General features: G+C 41.4%; 2 protein-coding genes across 3 annotated transcripts; one reads left to right on the plus strand and one right to left on the minus strand.

The window, feature by feature from the left end:
* Positions 1–1,017: 1,017 nt before the first annotated feature.
* Positions 1,018–8,371, minus strand: LOC124054642 (E3 ubiquitin-protein ligase TRIM21-like). 2 transcript variants are annotated; one of them, XM_046380893.1, is made up of 10 exons: positions 8,242–8,371; positions 6,896–7,130; positions 6,410–6,782; positions 6,153–6,248; positions 5,765–5,998; positions 5,379–5,526; positions 5,039–5,065; positions 4,640–4,704; positions 3,989–4,111; positions 1,018–2,923 (listed from the first exon to the last, which is right to left on the minus strand). In XM_046380893.1, the coding sequence occupies exons 2-10, from the start codon at positions 7,120–7,122 to the stop codon at positions 2,537–2,539; spliced, it is 1,680 nt and encodes a 559-aa protein (XP_046236849.1). In that variant the 5' UTR covers positions 7,123–7,130; positions 8,242–8,371; the 3' UTR covers positions 1,018–2,536. The 2 variants fall into 2 exon arrangements, with proteins under 2 accessions (XP_046236849.1, XP_046236848.1); XM_046380892.1 differs by having other exon boundaries at positions 5,708–5,998.
* Positions 8,372–11,777: 3,406 nt separating this feature from the next.
* Positions 11,778–16,948, plus strand: LOC124054643 (E3 ubiquitin-protein ligase TRIM39-like). Its single transcript, XM_046380894.1, has 9 exons — positions 11,778–11,910; positions 12,095–12,186; positions 13,231–13,821; positions 13,910–14,005; positions 14,466–14,699; positions 14,943–15,090; positions 15,193–15,219; positions 15,928–16,103; positions 16,214–16,948. The coding sequence occupies exons 3-9, from the start codon at positions 13,234–13,236 to the stop codon at positions 16,583–16,585; spliced, it is 1,641 nt and encodes a 546-aa protein (XP_046236850.1). The 5' UTR covers positions 11,778–11,910; positions 12,095–12,186; positions 13,231–13,233; the 3' UTR covers positions 16,586–16,948.
* Positions 16,949–17,817: the final 869 nt, after the last annotated feature.

The raw sequence follows: 17,817 nt of genomic DNA on the forward strand, positions 1-17,817 counted from the left end.
CATTCAGTGTTAATGGAGGAGTCGGGTGGCTCTTATCAATAGTCATCAGACACCGGTAAGTTCATGATCTCAGACATCACGGGAGCAATGAAACAACCCTACAGCATGAATACAATCAGCTGACAGAACCTGAAGTACCTACAGAACAACTGTGAAACACCAGTGCAGCTGAGGTCGTGCTGTGAAAATGCAACCAACAAACACGTTCGTCAACACTTTGGCTGTCACAAAGAAAATAAAACTTAACACGCTGTCCAGGGTGTTTAAAGTAAATAAAAAGAGATGTTTGTTGTACAACCAGTTACTGTTGTGGGTGGAGCTGCTCAACAGGTTCCTGACCTCACGCCCACACACGGTCAGGGAGGCTGACGTGTTCTTCAGTAACAGATGCCCCCTGGTGTGTGTTTCGATTCAAAGCAGCTTCAGTTCAGTCACGGTGGCCGCAGGTGGAACAGAAGCACAGAAGCATTTCTGCTTTGAGTCAGACTCGAAGCTGCTGTTAGTGAAATCCTGACTTCAGTGACACTTAGTGGTCATTAAAAAAATAGCAATTTTCTAAACAGAAACTGCCCTCACAGCTACTCAATAGTGCTTTTGTCTTATAACAATTCCATCCATCCGTCCGTTTTCTATACCGCTTATCTGTCAGGGTCGCGGGGGAGCTGGAGCCTATCCCAGCTGACTACGGGCGAGAGGCGGGGTTCACCCTGGACTGGTCGCCAGTCAATCGCAGGGCCAACACACAAAGACAGACCACCGCACACTCTCACACTCACACCTCGGCCCAATGTAGAGTAGCCAATTAACCTAATGTGCATGTTTTTGGTATTGTGGGAGGAAGCCGGAGAACCCGGAGAAAACCCACGCAGACACAGGGAGAACATGCAAACTACCCACAGAAGGGCCCAGACCGGGATTCGAACTTGATATGAGGCGACAGTGCTAACCACTGCACCACAGTGCTGCCCCTTATAACAGTTCCTTATAATTAAAAAAAAGACCATTAAGAGAAACAAATGTTTTCATATTGTTTTGTTAAGTTTATTTATTTAGTTCAAAAGCATATACAGTTACTGAAAGCTTACACCTTCAGAAAAAAACACAATGTCATGAGAATTGGTTTCTTTTCTTCACAAATGTAAGAAAAAATAAATCGATTGATTGACACAAATGAATAGAAGAAGGTAAAACTAACAAACAGGAACCCAGAAAAGCAGTACCCACTAGTGGAAACACTGTACTCCACTACATTTGTTTAACCTAAGTTACTAGATGCTGACACATGACACACATACAACATATGTGTTGTAAGATTTTGGCAGATAAAACATATGAAAAAAATGTCTTTATTATAATCGAAAGTACCCAGCATGTAGGCTCACAACATCCCCCTTCCCCCATGGGAGATACCTTACAAAAATAAATCACAGTAATGGTGACCTTTTGTGCAAATCTGTATATATATTATATATCATATGGAATATAATATATATATATATATATAAAGGGTTGACAAAATAATATAAACATCTCACTCAACTTTGCCAAACTGAAAATTTTTCAAAGCTCTTGCATATTAAGTGTCTATCAGCTGTAAATGAGCAATCTTTTAAAAACGTGACAGATGACGACTAGCAGCATCAAACAAAACCAAATTATATCTGTTCCCAAACTGCAGATGCTTTGGGTGAAAAAGGACAGACATTCAACTTTCAAACGATTTAAGTAAGGATTATCTTAAAAAAGGACAAACACAATAACAGTATCAACATTACCACAGTCATAAACATGGCTCATATACAATCAAAAACAAACAGTACGCTCCCTGGTTTCTTCACAGGAACTTAAACAAATGCAGCACATGCAAAGGAACAAAGAACAAGCAAACAAAGGAACATCCTCACCAATCTGGAAATCAAAAAACACACTGCAAATACTGACAGCACAAGCAATTACATCTGGATGTGCTACTGTGTTCTGGAAGATAACTGCCATTCAAAAAAGTACGCAGCATCCTCTTTTTATAAAGAAAAAGCAAACTGAAGTACCAACCCTGCTGCCAGAACAAATCTTGGCACTGTATGTTTCAACAAACTTTGCATTTTAATTCTCAGTTTTATGTTGTGACAGCACTATGTCAAAGGTCTGGTCAGGTTTAGGCACAAAACCACTTGGCTTGGATCACATTTTGAGATTATCCAGTTTTGTTGGGCACATGAGCACAGGCAAATGTGTTTCTAAATTAGTTTGCTGTCAAATTGCTTGTACGCTCTGAAGCTCTTTCAACCACTGGAGCAGGAGCTAAATTTTGATATTTCCAAACAGAACTAAGTGCTTCAACAGACATAAGTTTAGAGCTCATAACTGCCAGCAGACCGGCGGACATGTGGGTGGAGTCTCAGTGACAGGGCACGCCTGTCTGAAGGGTGTACGAGTGGGAGTGGACTTGGGCGAGGATGCGGCTGTGATGATCTGCATCAATCAATGACAGGAAATGGGCACTGATTTTGTAAACAGTCGTGCTCTGACGTTCTGCTCAAAATGCTGCAGTCTGTGCAGTGTACTCGACCTCGACAGGACAGATTATCAGCGGGGCCGTGTTCTTCCCGTTGTCTTGGAGACAGGGGTTAAAGTATGGGTAGAGAGGCTCGGTGAAGGTGCACCCACTGTAGGTGTAAATGTGAGTCTTTGCCTCCGCATTGTAGAAGGACACCAGCTCTGCTTCATAGTCCAGGAACACACCGACTTTCTGAGGGGTTTCCTGCAGGTGGAGGGTGACGGAGGGGCCAGTGCAGGCGTTGAGGCTGCCACCTTTCCGCCGGCAGATGGCCCAGTAACCGCTGTCAGGACGCACGGTGATGACTCCCTTCCTGTTGATGGACTCCCTGGCCACGCCAAGATCCCAGTCTGTTTTATCTCCAACCTGTACGACATCACACAGAGCCGAGAATCAGACCAGCAAACAGTGCTGGATCCCACATGAGCCTCCATAGGCCTTGACTCAGGTTATGGTGGTGTTAATATTTATTCCAGTCCCTGACTCTCTGCTGCGATTTCTAGTGTTCATTTAACACCAGAGCAGAACATACTGCATAAAGAAACAGCTCAGCTTCTTAATAGCCACAAGGGGGTGCTGAGAATCATTAGGTCACATCAAGAATGTCAAAACAGGGAAACCACAGTGAACAGGACTCAAATATGTCACTGAGATAGGAGAAAGTCTTGATTCAAAAGTCTTTAATAGCATAAAGGGTTACAGGACAGCAATTAGAGTAAGCAAACAAATCCAACAGGCAAGTGGCAGAGGCAGGGTCAGTAGACTAGCAAAAATCCAGAAAAACCACACAATGCAAGGTATACAAAGGCTAGAAACCAAGACACAAAACTGCTGAGACAAACTGGCACTTAGAGGAGGCACAAGACACATTAAATACTCTGCTGAAGCGAATGGGAAACGAGACACAGGTGGAGCCACTCAGGGTGGAGCAGACAAGCAAACTGGTGGGAAACACACAAAGGACAGGAAGTGGGAAGGACAGAAAAGAGAAGAAAACTGAGTAACAAAGCAGTAAACATGGAATATGAACATGAAAACCTGACTAAACCTAACTGAGTGTGTCAAAGAGCACAGCAGCATTAAATATAACAATATAATTTCTCATAAAACAGTAGAGGGAATATCAGCATCTTTAAAAACATGTTTACTGATTGAATTTTCTCCTCCCAAGCTAATTTAACAACACCCGCATTTTATACCTTATATAAGATACGGTATATTTTCTGTGGAGGTTTTGTACTTGCAGAGCTACTTATTGAAAGGCTTTGATTTGCCTCATTATCCTGGTCATGCATCTGCTTTTTAGCTCTTTAAGCCTCAAAACATCTTCATGATTTCAACAATGCCTGTGAGCACACGTTTGTAAAGACGGATCAGCTGGTGTAGAGAGTAACTCGAGAGTAAAGCGTAATTAGAGGTCTGCTTTTCTACCTGAACCACCCAGTAGTGTCGACCCGAGGTGAAGCTTTGTTTCCCCAGAACGGAGACGCAGGAGTCGAACCTGCGGGGGTCATCAGGGACAGACAGTTTCCTCTGGCTACAGCCGAGGCTCACCTGTGGATCATTATCATCACCAACAACACAAACAACTGAAGTTCTGTTTACCCGTCATAGACAGCATCAGTGATTAACATCTGTCAGCCTCTTCACAATCATCTTGTTTGTTCAGTTTTGATTGATTTGATTGAAGCACAGCCAAACAGCATTCATTCTTGAGCAGGAGTTTTGAAGTTTTGGAGATCAGAATGTGCTGTATATTAAAAGGCATGAGGAAGGGTTGGTTTGCTCTAGGGCTGACAGCATACAGAATGGTGTCATCAGCATAAAAATGGATATTACAGTGCTGTGTTAAAAAATATATATATTATTCATGTACAGCATAAACAGCAGAGTCTAAAATCGATCCCTGAGGTACACCAACCATTTGGGGACTTGGTATGAAACCATCAGCAACAACAGTTTGAACTTGTACAAGGAAGATACAATCTGAAGCAGCTGAATAGAGTAAACAAACAAACAAACAAACAAACAAACAAAACACTTGTCACATATTTCAGTCTGTGATCACACTTTGAACTTTACCCTTTTTCCATCTGGGGACAGAATTAGCCAGCCTGCAGCCGTCACAGGATCCAGAGTCACATCAGCTGGAGAGGAACCAAAAAGAAAATAAAAAGGATGAAAAATGTAAGATTTTCTAAAGTAAAGTTTACAGTTTATAGATTTTAAGCAATAATTAAGCAGTAGTACATTGTAAGGTTTGAAAGTCCTGAACTCTATTATTTGCTTTCTTCACATTCTTGTCACATAGTCAATCGGTTTTACAGAGAAATAACAAAATAAGCATTTGAGGAAATATCTGGCAGACTATGGAACAATGTGAAGAAAGGGCAATACTTACTGCAGAAATTAAGAATTTTTTTTTTTTATCAGTTTTAGGGGAACTTATTCACACTCTTAATTTCATATCTATACACATACCTGCATACTGAGTGATCTTTGTCACTTCTACAAACAAGCAGAAAAAGAAATGTTGTCAGTTCAGTTAATTTTATTTCATTAAACAACATTTGGTAAATGGCCATTGTAAAGTATAACTATAGGGAGCCATGACAAAAATATAATATATAAAAAACTAAATGCACTGCTGAGTTTTGGATTTTTGTCTTGTGTGACAGATGTTTTTGTGACACATAAATAGTGAATTATGTGGTGTGATGCTAATTTGGCCAGATTTAGCTGACAAAAAGCTTTTTGGAGGCACTAATCCAACCATGGTAAGAACATCCATCTGAACAACAATGCAACAGAAGTCACTGACCTTCTGCGGACAGTTTGGTTTCGAGTTGCTGGCAGAGGTCCACCAGCTTGGAGAAAGATCTCCTCACTGTTCCTATGCAGTTGTCTGAGTGGACTCTGGCCTTGGACAAGTCTCCGGTGGACAGTGGAGCACTCAGAGAGGGGAAGCTCTGCGAAAGTTATGCACATAGAAAAAATCTTATCAAGCATCGTACTTGTTTTAAACACATTTAACATGATGTATCTTTGGTATAAACAGTCAAGGGCTGATGAAAACGGGGATAGAGGGCATTTTAGTGAAGAAGAAGAAGAAGAATCAGCTTTATTGACAGTATATATATTTTTACACACACACACTGAATTCGTCCTGCTGGTCCAGTGGGGGAATCGAACCGGTGCAGGTCTGACCTGTATGAGATGAAGAGGGTCCTCACTCTGCTCCAGGTGCTGCAGCTCGCTGCGTCTCCTCTGCAGTTCATCGATTTCGTAGTCGAGCTCTTTGAGAAACTCGTCCGCCGTCCTCTCAGCCGCTTCCTGCTTCTGCTTGACCTCATTGACGAGCCAAGTCCGGTTTCTCTCAAACGCACTTATCACCATGGCGACGACCTGGTTACTTGTTTCTATCTCTCTTTGTTTATTTAACTGTAGACATACATAAATCAGCTTTCATTATTGTATAAAATAATGCAAATATAAACTGAAATGGGGTGTAAATATCTATACCAAGTTTCAGTCCATCAAGTATTGTTCATATTTATGACTGAAAAACCTTTTAAATAATAAAAAAGAAACTTACTTTGCTCAACTCCAGTGAAACCTTGATCTCCTCAGCCTCTCTGATTCTGGTCTGGATCAGCTCTTGAAACTCTCTTTTGGTGATCTTTATCTGAGACTGTAAAGGTTAAAGGTGAACAGAATTAGAATTAGAATGACAAAATAAATTACAACAGTTTTCACATGCAGAAATTATAAAGTAAACTAGAAAACTGAGCAGAAATCTCAGCGTAAAAGATGGAAGTAGATGATTGGAGAAATGAAACCTCTTTTCCTCACCCTGATCCTTCTGCTCTCATTCTCCAGGGGCACAATCTCATGATGTTTGTGGTCCCTCTCTATGCATTTCATACAAACAGGCGTGTTGTCCATCTTGCAAAACTTCTCCAGGAGCCTGTTGTGATTTTCGCAGAGGTGACTGGTGATGAAGGTGCCTGGATCTGTCAGCAAGTGCTTCGTCTTCACTTGGTCCCTTAGATGAGGCGTCAGGTGAATTTCACAGTAAGACTCCCGGCAGACGAGGCACGACTTGACCGCTGTTGATTTGCTTCCCTGGCAGACATCACAGGGAACTTCTTCAGACATCGAAGGGTGTCTCGGGATTCTTCTCTTCGGTGGAACTAATTTGTATTTTGGCTTGTCTTTGAGAGACCTTTTAATTAAATACAAACATGTTTAAGTCAGACATGAAAGAAGTGAATAACATAGTGCTGAAAATGTGTTTGTGAGGATTTTGCAGTATATAAAACTTTAAAATCAGCAGACCTTTTAAATTGCTCAGTGATGTCTTTTAAGCCTACATTGATCCTGAGTTCTGGTCGGCGTTTAAAGGCTTCTTTGCACAGCGGGCACACCGACTTGTGCCTCATGTCCCAGAAACGTTTGATGCATCCCAGGCAGAAATTGTGCCCACATGGGATGGAGACAGGATTGTCGAAGACATCCAGACAGATGGTGCACCGAAACTGTTCCTCAGACAACGCAGAGGCCATGTTTCTGACTGGACGATAACATTATTTTATAGCATTGGCAAAAATTATTGTATACATTATAATATCTAAAAATAAAAGAAAGAATTGGGATCTGCCCACACTTTATAAGTTTACAAGTACTAGCCAACAAAATAATTCAACACATTTGTACAGAGCTGGGCTTCATCCCAAAATGGCTTTTCAGGTTGAAGCAAACTTTTCAACATAATGCGCAGAAAAAGTGACTGATGTCTTTGTCCAAGTGTACAGATGTTCAGTGCAGAAAAGTAGGCTAATTGGATGGTGAGTAAATGTATTCAAAGCTTATTGTAAAAAATATAACAACAACACATATCATATATGTATTGTATATTGTATAATTTTACATGCAGATGTCATTTTAGTTTACAGATCAAAATGAAAAACAACTATTTGGTTTAAATTATAGGTGTCCAAAGTTAATTTAATTTGCATCTGCAGATGTTTGTAGTGAAAGAAAAAAATGTTAAAGTAAGTATACAGCAATCGCAACAAAAACAACACAGGAACACACACACAAAACTATATGCAGATGACATCTTGCTTTATATGTCAAATGACATAAAATACAATTTTTTTTCTTTAAAAAGTCTGTGAAATTTTACATATGTAAGGAATAAAAGCATAACATGATCCACTTTTTACATTTGATGGTTTTACTGCATAAAGTGTATTTGTTTCAATAACAGTTACTGTCTATACCTCAGATTGTTCTGTGCTCATGGAAAATAAAATAAGTTGTCTGATTATCATGTGTGAAAAAATGTGCTGTGAAACAGATGCTCCTTCCAACATATTATCAGTTTGGAGACTGTTCATTAGGAGTATGAGCGTCACAATGTGCTGAGAACATGTCGGAACATTCAGGTCAGCTCGGTGCCAAGTCACCGTAACACGAGATAATCACAACGAACAACAACAGAACACAGAACACAGCAACGTTCCCTCCCACATTTAAAACTGTTTATCTCTGAGCATTTTCCTTATGAAAAACATTATTAAAATTGTTTACATTCATTGTTTACATCAGAGGATGCTGATATCTCATTGTATATTTTTCGTACTCTCTACGCAATCCATTTAGTTTAGATAACATCTTACCTGTGCAGATCGACAGACAAATAGTCCTTAACAGGTGTGTCGACAGCAGCTGTGAGAATGAGGTCAAAACAAGTTTGTAATGAGAGAAAATGAGTTTAAAGTTCTTCCTACTGTGACATCTGTCAAAAAATGGTTAAACTGGTAATTCTGGTTGTTCTCTGTAGCCTTCATCAGTATTCAAATTACATCTCATCTGTCATCTACTGTACCCGCTGTGTATAAAGTGAGCGATTACAAAATGTGTTTCAAGTTCCTTGTTTCACAGGTGATTTCCAGGTTTGCAGTGCCAGCATCTGAAAGAATGAGTTCAGATCTCGTATGTGCGTGTGTCAAACTGTGTTTTGAATTCATGTATGTATACGAGGAATGTGCACACATGCATGCACATCTTCATAGAATATAATAATACTAATTGTTTGTGTTTATATTGTTATTATTCTCCTTTACTTTTTTTGTTGTCCTTTCAATGGACGTCACCTTTGGAAAATTCTGCCAAACCTTGCATTCAGTGACATCAAATGACTTTTCTCACATTTCTGCAGTATAATTGCTAAGGTTAGGAAAAGACTGTGCTCATGTCTTGGTTAAGGCAACTCTCACATGAAGTTAATTGCAGGTTGTGTACTCCAGTCTCATTCATAAACACAATGACTATTAGGATTGTGCATTTTTCTATGTATTTTGCCTGTCTGTCCCTCTCTTCCTCTCCCTGCTCATGTGTGTGTGTGTGTGTGTGTGTGTGTGTGAGTGGGGGAGTTAGGATTAGGCAAGTAATGTTTATTGTTACGGTAAGGTGGTGATTAAGCCTCCAGGAAATGTCTATGTAATGTTCCCTGAAGTGATGGAAACACAACTCCGTGTGTGTGTGTGTGTGTGTGTGTGTGTGTATTCACCTGAGCCAATCGGAGCAGAGCTGGACAGCTCCTGTACGTCATCTTCTTCCCAGCACACCTGTTCTTCATCTTGACCCATCAACCTGGTCAGCTCTGTGACTATTTAAGGACCAGTCCCCTCGCTCTACCTGTGCTGGATTATGCTGGGTTTTTTGGCTGATTATAGTGTCTTGTGTCCAGGTTTGCTATCTTACGTCTGCCACTCTCGTGCCCAGTCTGCTCCGGGTTGGTCTGGTGACTCCTGTTTCTGAACAATTGGGTTTTTCGTGTTGGCCAGTTTGGATTTCATGTACTTACCTGCAAGAAAAGACTGAATGTCACCTTTTACTCTCGTTGTCAGTGTCTGCTTTTTGGGGTCCTGGTCTTTTGATAAATCATAACAGTAACAACGCTGCAAACACTTCAACCTGGTGCAGGATTTGGGTAAAATCAGGGAAAAGCCACAGGACAGAAACTGGTCTTCTGAAATATCTTAACAGAATACCTGACTTGCATGAATGACAGTCATATTGAATGCGAGAGTAGAATGGCCGCCTTGCAGTTCTACACCTCCACACACACCACTCAAGTTGCACTTTACACCCATGTCTGTTCAGACTCAAATAATATATGCAGTGGCTGCCAGAAAGCTTCGTCACATCGTGCAACAACAGTCACCTAAAGCTATTTGATATCCAGCACATGCAGCATGTCTGCAAAGCTATGCCAAGAATATTAAGTCAAAGAGTTTCAGAATCAGAACTTCTGAGCGTCAGCGTGACCTCAACCACCAAACCAGTTTTGGGCCTGTCTGAGTGGATATACAGAGGTGCTGCTGGATTGCTGGATTCTTCCTTCCAGCTAAAATGAAAAGGAAAAAAAAACATTCCCGAAACACGGACACCCATACACCTATAAATAGCTGCAAGTGTCCTCAGCTCGTGAACAAGTTAAATGGCTGTCTTCTTCCAGTGGGGATGACTGCTAAATGCACAAAAGTGCCAAACGTTGGTTTTTGTGCCTCTGGAGAAACACCATCAACATCAGCAAGGCTGCACTCAAACTGCTGTCAGTGTTTGGGTCAAAATGGGTCAGAATATCATGTGTGTGGATATATTTTTTTTGTTTTAGTTCAGTTTAAATTGGAGTGCTGTCAGTGAATTGATGAACTTTGTGTTTTTGTGTTTGTCCTATGCGATTCTGCAGGGGCCTTTGTGGCTGATATGATGTGGCTCTTTAAATTGATTAAAATATGTGTTTGCCTCCTCGTGTTTGAACTTGTCTGTCCCACCTGGGCTACATTGGCACATATGATCCAGTCAGTGTGGTTTGACTTTGTGATCTCTTGATCTCGCATTTCACATGATGGCGTGTGAGAGCGTGAGACTTGTGCTTGCCTTGTGGATTATCATCACCGTGTGGAGCAGTCGGGACATTGCAGGAAATGCTTACACATTAAATTAATTCATTGAGTGAATAGGTGTGAAACTTCAGTTGTGATGCTGGTTTCCTTTTGCACGTGTCATCACCTCTTATCAGGCCATAATATACAAAAGATGCAGTTAAATTGCATGATGTATCACCACAAGTTTTACAGGTAATTTCTCAACCCTGAATTACAAACGTGCATTGGATTAGTTTATGTAAAATATGAGTTTAATGTGTTCTTTTTTTTTTTTAAACTTAATAGCTTCTACTTATCCACACATAATATAATACACACAGTACACACTGAATGTGGCACATGACGACAACAACATGAAGCATCCGAGGACCAGCCGAGAGTGTACATCACAGATACCTGCTGGTATGACGGTGGCCTGTTTCCACTCAGGCAGGTGCAGGGTGTGAGGGTCAGCTTCTTTGCGTTTGCATCCAGCCACATTTCCCATCAGGAAGACTGAGGCACAACCAGTGAGGTTGTTTCAGTTCATTTCCTCATAAGGACCAGGCCATGTAGTGATATCCTTTGTACAAAAATGTGTTTCACAGAGAGGTGAGCCTCACATCTCACGTCATCCCCCATCACATTTAGTAAACAATCATGATAACATCACCTGTTTTTGGTTAACCTGTTCCAGTCTTTTTGTTTAAAACATGTTGCTGACCTCAGATTCAAATGAGGTTAATGAGGTAAAATGTTAAATACACACCATCCTTCACTGATGTCAGTATATGTTGGAGACGATTAACAAATTACCAGATTCCTTTTTATTTGTTTATTTATCTATTTGGAATCAGGGTTCATTTAGAAATGTATCTGCAGAAAGGTATTTGTTGGTTAAATGTCAGAGTGCACAGAATCTGTCGTCAAATGTTTATTGTCATCAGGCTCTGAAGTCGGTTATTGCACACCCTGTTTTTGCTCTATGGCCTCATAAAACTTTCCACCACGCACCTGCCACCTGCTCTCTAAGCTGACGAGGCGACGGCCATTAAGGCCAATTCTCTGATAGGAAATTATGTGATAGGCAAACTGGGTGACAAGGCTTTTACTGTGTCTTGTCTCTTCTTCATGCCCTTTTTTATTCAAATGTATTTGGCATGTTGATAACACATGATGATCTGAGCTGTAAAAAGTGCCATAACAGTGGCATGTTTTAGTGCGCTGCAGACATACAACATTCCTCATGTTGAGCAGGTGTCCCCGGCTTCAGGTGTGTCATGACTGGAAAATGTTAACCATTGGACTCGAGACACCACACCCGTGACGCAAACACACTCTTTCCCTGTGTGAGAGCCACTATTATGTATTCCCATGATCACACATGCACACACAAAGTTTGTGCCGCAACATGTGAGTATAACTGCTGATATAGTAACTAATACTAGACTGTGCATTAAATGTAAAAAATGCTGCTATTTTAAAAGCGGGTATTTGCAGTAAAGCAGACAGACAGAAAATTGTAGTGCTGGGAGCAGGAGAGGCAGGGCTGGGCTGATGAATAACTGTGTTGACGTTACATTTTCCTCTTTCACAGCTAGCCCTGTGATGTATTCATACTCATTCATACGACAGGAGAGTCACCTGCTCTGAAGAACGATTGACCAGCCTCATCGAAGAGAAGTCGCTGTAAGTGTGAGCAAAGTGCAGTAAGAGCTAAGAATATTTTCTACTGGGTTGTGTGAAAGAAGCTGAAGTTAACTGATTGAAATGACTGAGAGGTGGAAAGGGGAACAGCAGTGTCTTAGCAAGCTGCAAACATACTGTGTGTTTGCAGAGACAGACTGGGACACTCAGTGTGCTAAACGCTTAAAGCTGCTGTCTTCTTCATGTTTTTGTGAGCAGCTTAAAGTTTGTGCTGTGCTTTGTAGCTCAGCTGATATGACTCTTTATCTCCTGGTTATTATTGGTTTGAATTGTATCAGATCAGATAGCTGTTAATTTTATTAACAGCTACATTTAACATTTATACATTTTTGACAGTTGTGTTACAATGATGCTACATGCTGCTCGATATGTAAAACCAAGTGGCTTTCACTTTACTACATATAATGTGACCAAAAAAGTCTTAACTTTCTGAGATGTTTCTTTTATTTAATTCATCCAGCTTGAAGTAGTAAATCCAGATAACCAGAAATAACTAACATGCTTAGTAATGGATCTATAAATAGCTTTTACAACCAAATCCTGATCCTTATTGTCTCACAAGAGGATTTCTTTCTTGCAGCAAGCACTAATGACAATATTATTTCTACGTTAAACACTGTTATTAGAGTTCTTTGTTCATTGGTAATAGGGAGCTTTATGGGCAAAGTGTGGGTGTGTTAGCCTAGAAAACGGTGACTAATACACCAAGAACACCAAACAGTGCAGAGTGGATGAGTCCTGAATTTCAAGTTGTGCATAGATCCACATATTTGCACACTTACAGTGTGAGATAACAAATCAGGAAGGCAGTCAGCTGAGTTTTTACCTAGTTTACCTTTCATCAAATGTTTTTGTCAAAGGGAAATATTACATACTTTGTTAATTCCAGAAAGTTTAATACATTATGGTGGTTTTGGGTTCTTTCTACCTGACTGTACTTTTGTATTTGCTCTACTTCCTCTATCAAAGATCATCCTCAGCAGCTGATCAACTAACTTCCTTAATTTTTTTTCAATTGTCCTGCAGACAATGGCCTCCTCAGGTAACATGTTACCGGAAAAGCAGTTCCAGTGCACCATCTGTCATCAGGTGTTCACCGACCCGGTCACCATTCCCTGCGGACACAACTTCTGCCAGGCCTGCATCCAGAATTTGTGGGGTGGCAGTGAGGTCTGCCAGTGCCCCATCTGTAATAAATCATTCACCCCCCAGCCTGAAATAAGCATCAACACAGCCTTCAAAGAGCTGGCGGACGCATTTAGGAAGATAACAGGCTGTTCGTTGGCTTCACCGGCGTCCGCAGCCAAGCCAGGCGAGGTGGTGTGTGACGTCTGCGCTGCGACGTCCCTGCAGGTGAAGGCCCTGAAATCCTGCCTGGTGTGTCTGACCTCGTACTGTGAAACCCACCTGGAGCCTCACCAGAGAGTCGCCACCTTGAAGCTCCACAAGCTGATCGCGCCGGTGCAGAACCTGCAAGACAGGATGTGTAAGAAACACGAGAGGCTGCTGGAGATGTTCTGCAAGGACGAACACAAGTGTGTGTGCCAGTTCTGCACTGAGACTGAGCACAGGGGTCATCAGGCTGTTACAGTCCAGGACGAGAGTGAGAAGAGGAAGGTACACAAAGTATACCAATGAAATAAAAATCAGTCAAACCGTCTGAAGATTCCAGCGGCAAAATTCAGTTTCTGATCTGCATATTCAGGTCCAAATGAAGAAGACTGAGGAAGAGTTTCAGCAAATGATCCAGGAACGGCTGAATAAAGTCGAGGAGATCAAAAACTGCCTGAAGTTCAGCAAGGTGAGTCCTAACGGAAATGATGATCTGGGTCACAAAGAATTTGGATTGTTTGAATTCAGCTGATGGATTTGAAGTTAGGCTATCAAGCATTTTGTTCATCTGTGACCTCAACCCCATCCAACACCTTTGGGATGAACTGGAACGGAGATTGTGAGCCAGGCCTTTTGGTCCAACATCAGTGTGTGACCTCACAAATGCTCTACTGCATGAATGGGCACAAATTCCCAGAAACTCTTTTCTACTCTCTGTCCTCTGTCCCAATATTGTCTCTATAGTGTATTTCCAGTTTAGCTACAAGTATTTATTCCTTAGTGATTTAAAACATGGCTGCAACAGTAAGCAGTCTTTTGGTCAGGTACAGGAGAGGTATACAATGTAAGTCAGATGAACTAGTCTGAGCGCATATAATTAAAAAGAAATTGTATATATTCATGTTTACAGTGTTTTTCTCCCTGTGCAGATGAGTGCAGAGAAGGAGCTGAAGGAGAGCGACCGTCTCTTTTCCTCTTTGATTCACTTCATCCAGGAGAGGCAAACAGAAGTCAACACAGAGATCTCGGAGAAGCAGAAGGCAGCAGAGACGAGGTCAGAGGAGCTAATCAATGAGCTGAATGAGGAAATCACTGAACTGCAGAGAAGAAATGCTGAGCTGGAGGAGCTGAGGAACACTGAGGACCATCTGCAGGTCTTACAGGTAAGAAACAGCCCAAAACTGCGGTGAATGCAGGAGTTCACCTTGACGCCTTTTCAGAGTTTTTTTAAAATCATGGAGGAAACTAAACACTTCTGTTAAAATGCCTGAAACTTTGGTCTTTGGTCTTTTTAGCCTTGAAAAATCCACATGCTTATCAGAATCTTATGTTATTCAAACTCCATAGTTTCAACTCAGATGCTCTCAGAAAAACTCAAATTTCTTCACTCCGTTTCTGTTTGGCAGAGGACGCCTTCTCTAATGTCACCTCCACCCACCCGAGACTGGATAGAGATTGGTGTCCATTCTGAACTCTGCGTGGGGACGGTCACCACAGCACTGTATAAAGTGAAGGACGCAGTGATGAATGATCTCGATGGTCTGAAGAAAGAAGGTAAAGTAAGCCAAAAAGTTCTCTTTGGGTAGAGTGCTGGCATGACTTTCACCTCACACTGAAACTGCAACAACTAATAGAACTTTTTTATCTTTCTGGCAGAGATGAAAAGGATGCAGAAATATGCTGGTAAGATTAATTCGTTCAACATAATTATAGTTTCAGGGTTCAGGCCATTTTGGTATGTTGGACTGAAAAAGTAGACCCTGACATGAATGGGCTGATTTAAATTTCTTTAAATTCACTTGTTTACTTGTCTGGGATCATTCTTTTTGTTATTTATGGATGTCATTAATTAATGCAATCATCAATCATTTGCTCGCTTCAGTCACTTTACCTTTCCACTCCACTCATTTACCTTTCACCTTATAACTACCTGAATTTTATCTCTGGGGGATGTGAATCTAAAGATGTGTCTCAGCTGACTTGAAGCCAGGTCTCTCTGACTATTCACCAGACCCAGAAATGAACATCATATTAATTAAATGATACAACAATGCTGCACCAAAAGTGGATTTACAATTCAAACACTTTCCTGGGGACACAATATGTGTATTTGTTACAAACTATATCAGAGCAAACTGGATAGAAACTGGATATCAGGGGTTAAACCAGCAGTGAAATTTCCAGTTAGTCTCCAATCACATCCAATCCGACTTCATTTACAATTAAAATCTGAGCTACTGTGGGGTGATCAATCTGTATTAGTGTGACTGGACTGGGGATCTGCACAGACGTATCAGGAAACAAACAGTAGTCTTTGATGTGGATGCAGAAGTGTTTGTATTTGCAATAGAATTTGTACAAATTTAATTTCTCTCCTTCTTATCTCCATAGTCGACGTGGTATTAGATCCGGACACTGCCCATCCAAACATCGTCCTGTCAGCTGACGGAAAGCAGGCGGGCCGCGGCGAGCTGCTGCACATTGTGCCTGACAACCCCCAACGCTTCGACCCCGTCATCTGTGTGGTGGGCAAGAAAGGCTTCCTGTCCGGGAGGTTCTACTTCCAGGTGGTTGTCTTGTTTGATGATAGTTTCAGCTGTAGCGCTGAATAGCATTCAGAATCACTTGGTACAGCGTACACGTTTGGTTTTCCATCTTCTCTTGTGTCATTATTCAGGTCGCAGTGGGGACAAAGACCTTCTGGGACATGGGGGTGGTCAGAGAGTCTGCCAACAGGAAGGGGATGATCACCTCCAAGCCAGAAAACGGTTATTGGACAATGCGACTGAGGAATGGGGACGAGTATCGCGCTTTGGACTCCCCTTCAGTCCATCTTTCCCTCGAGGAGAAGCCGCAGAGTATCGGGGTGTTTACGGATTACGAGGAGGGGACCGTGTCGTTCTTCAACATGGAGACCAGGTCTCACATTTACACCTTCACCGGGTGTTTGTTCTCAGAGAGGATCTTCCCCTTCTTCAGCCCGGGCGTCTGCGATGGCGGGAAGAATACAGCACCGCTTGTTATCACTGATGTTAATCAAGAGACATGAGACTTGAGGATGAGCCTTTGCTTTGAAGCTGCCACAATTTTGACTCGCAGAATGGTTACATACACCAGTAGCTCTCTGAGATTGTAATCTCCCGTGCAAAATATATCAATGCCTTGAAACATTTATTCTGACATGAAACAGTTTTACAGTTGCTTATGATTCTGGATTGGACTGTCGAATTTAGGTCCTTGGTTTCTAACCCCAAGTCCCACCATCCTGTCCGTCCTCATGACAACCTGATATGTTTATGCTTATACCCTGGACAGTTTGTCAAAAACATTATAAGAGTAATTCCTTTACTAGCATGTTCAAATTTGTTTGTGCAATTTGTTTTTGAAATAAAGGATCATTTGTTTTACTGTTGGCGCAGAGACCTTTTCTATTTTGCAAAACCTTTGCATCAGTCCAGACAGACCTTCCATGTTTCCATGTGCTTTGCATTCTTAGAGGCCATCTTCCAAACCATGCAAGGAGAATATAGATGGAAGTAAGAGACTTTAACAAGGATTATTTAATAAAGTGTAAAACTGTACTATATGCACAGTTTCCTCACGAGTGCTTCTGTGATACTTAAAGGTGCATTAATGGATTTTTCTTGGCCACTTGGGGGCAGTAGTAAGTTGTTAGTGAACAGTCAGCTGTCCTGTGGTTCTGGAGCAGCATTATCACTCGTCAGTCACAGTGGGTTTTAGAGGTTTTCACCTGTGAACAGCTGCCTGTTGAAATGGAAACAGGATGATAAAAGTGGTGAGACAAAATTAAAATGGATCAGATGGACCAGGATCAAAATCACAAATGATGAGCTACAAGAGGGGAGTTACAGAGACCAGTGATAATTCTCGAGGGTTTCTCACTATGAGCAACCTCTTTCACATTTAAGTCTTTAATCCACTGTTGAACATATTTTGCTGATGTGCTTTATTTACCAGCAGGTCACTTTGATATCAAACTCTTCTTTTGTGTGTGTGGGTTTCTGAATCTAGGAGAGCTGACTCCTTGCAGGACAGATTTTACCATCATCATGTGAATGTCCAGTGGGTTGGTGGGATATGAAAATTTCCTGAGACAGTGCAGGCCACCTGTTTTGAATAGGCGGTTGTTTTAAAAGGCAGAACAGGAGGTCTTTCTCACAGACGTCTGCCCTCAGGTTCTCATCACTGGTGAGTTTAATCGTCTTTACACTTACATGATGACTATATTAATGTTTGTTCCAATGATGCTGCTTGAATTTC

Source organism: Scatophagus argus, chromosome 23, assembly GCF_020382885.2.
Source record: "Scatophagus argus isolate fScaArg1 chromosome 23, fScaArg1.pri, whole genome shotgun sequence".
NCBI classification, from domain to species: domain Eukaryota; kingdom Metazoa; phylum Chordata; class Actinopteri; family Scatophagidae; genus Scatophagus; species Scatophagus argus.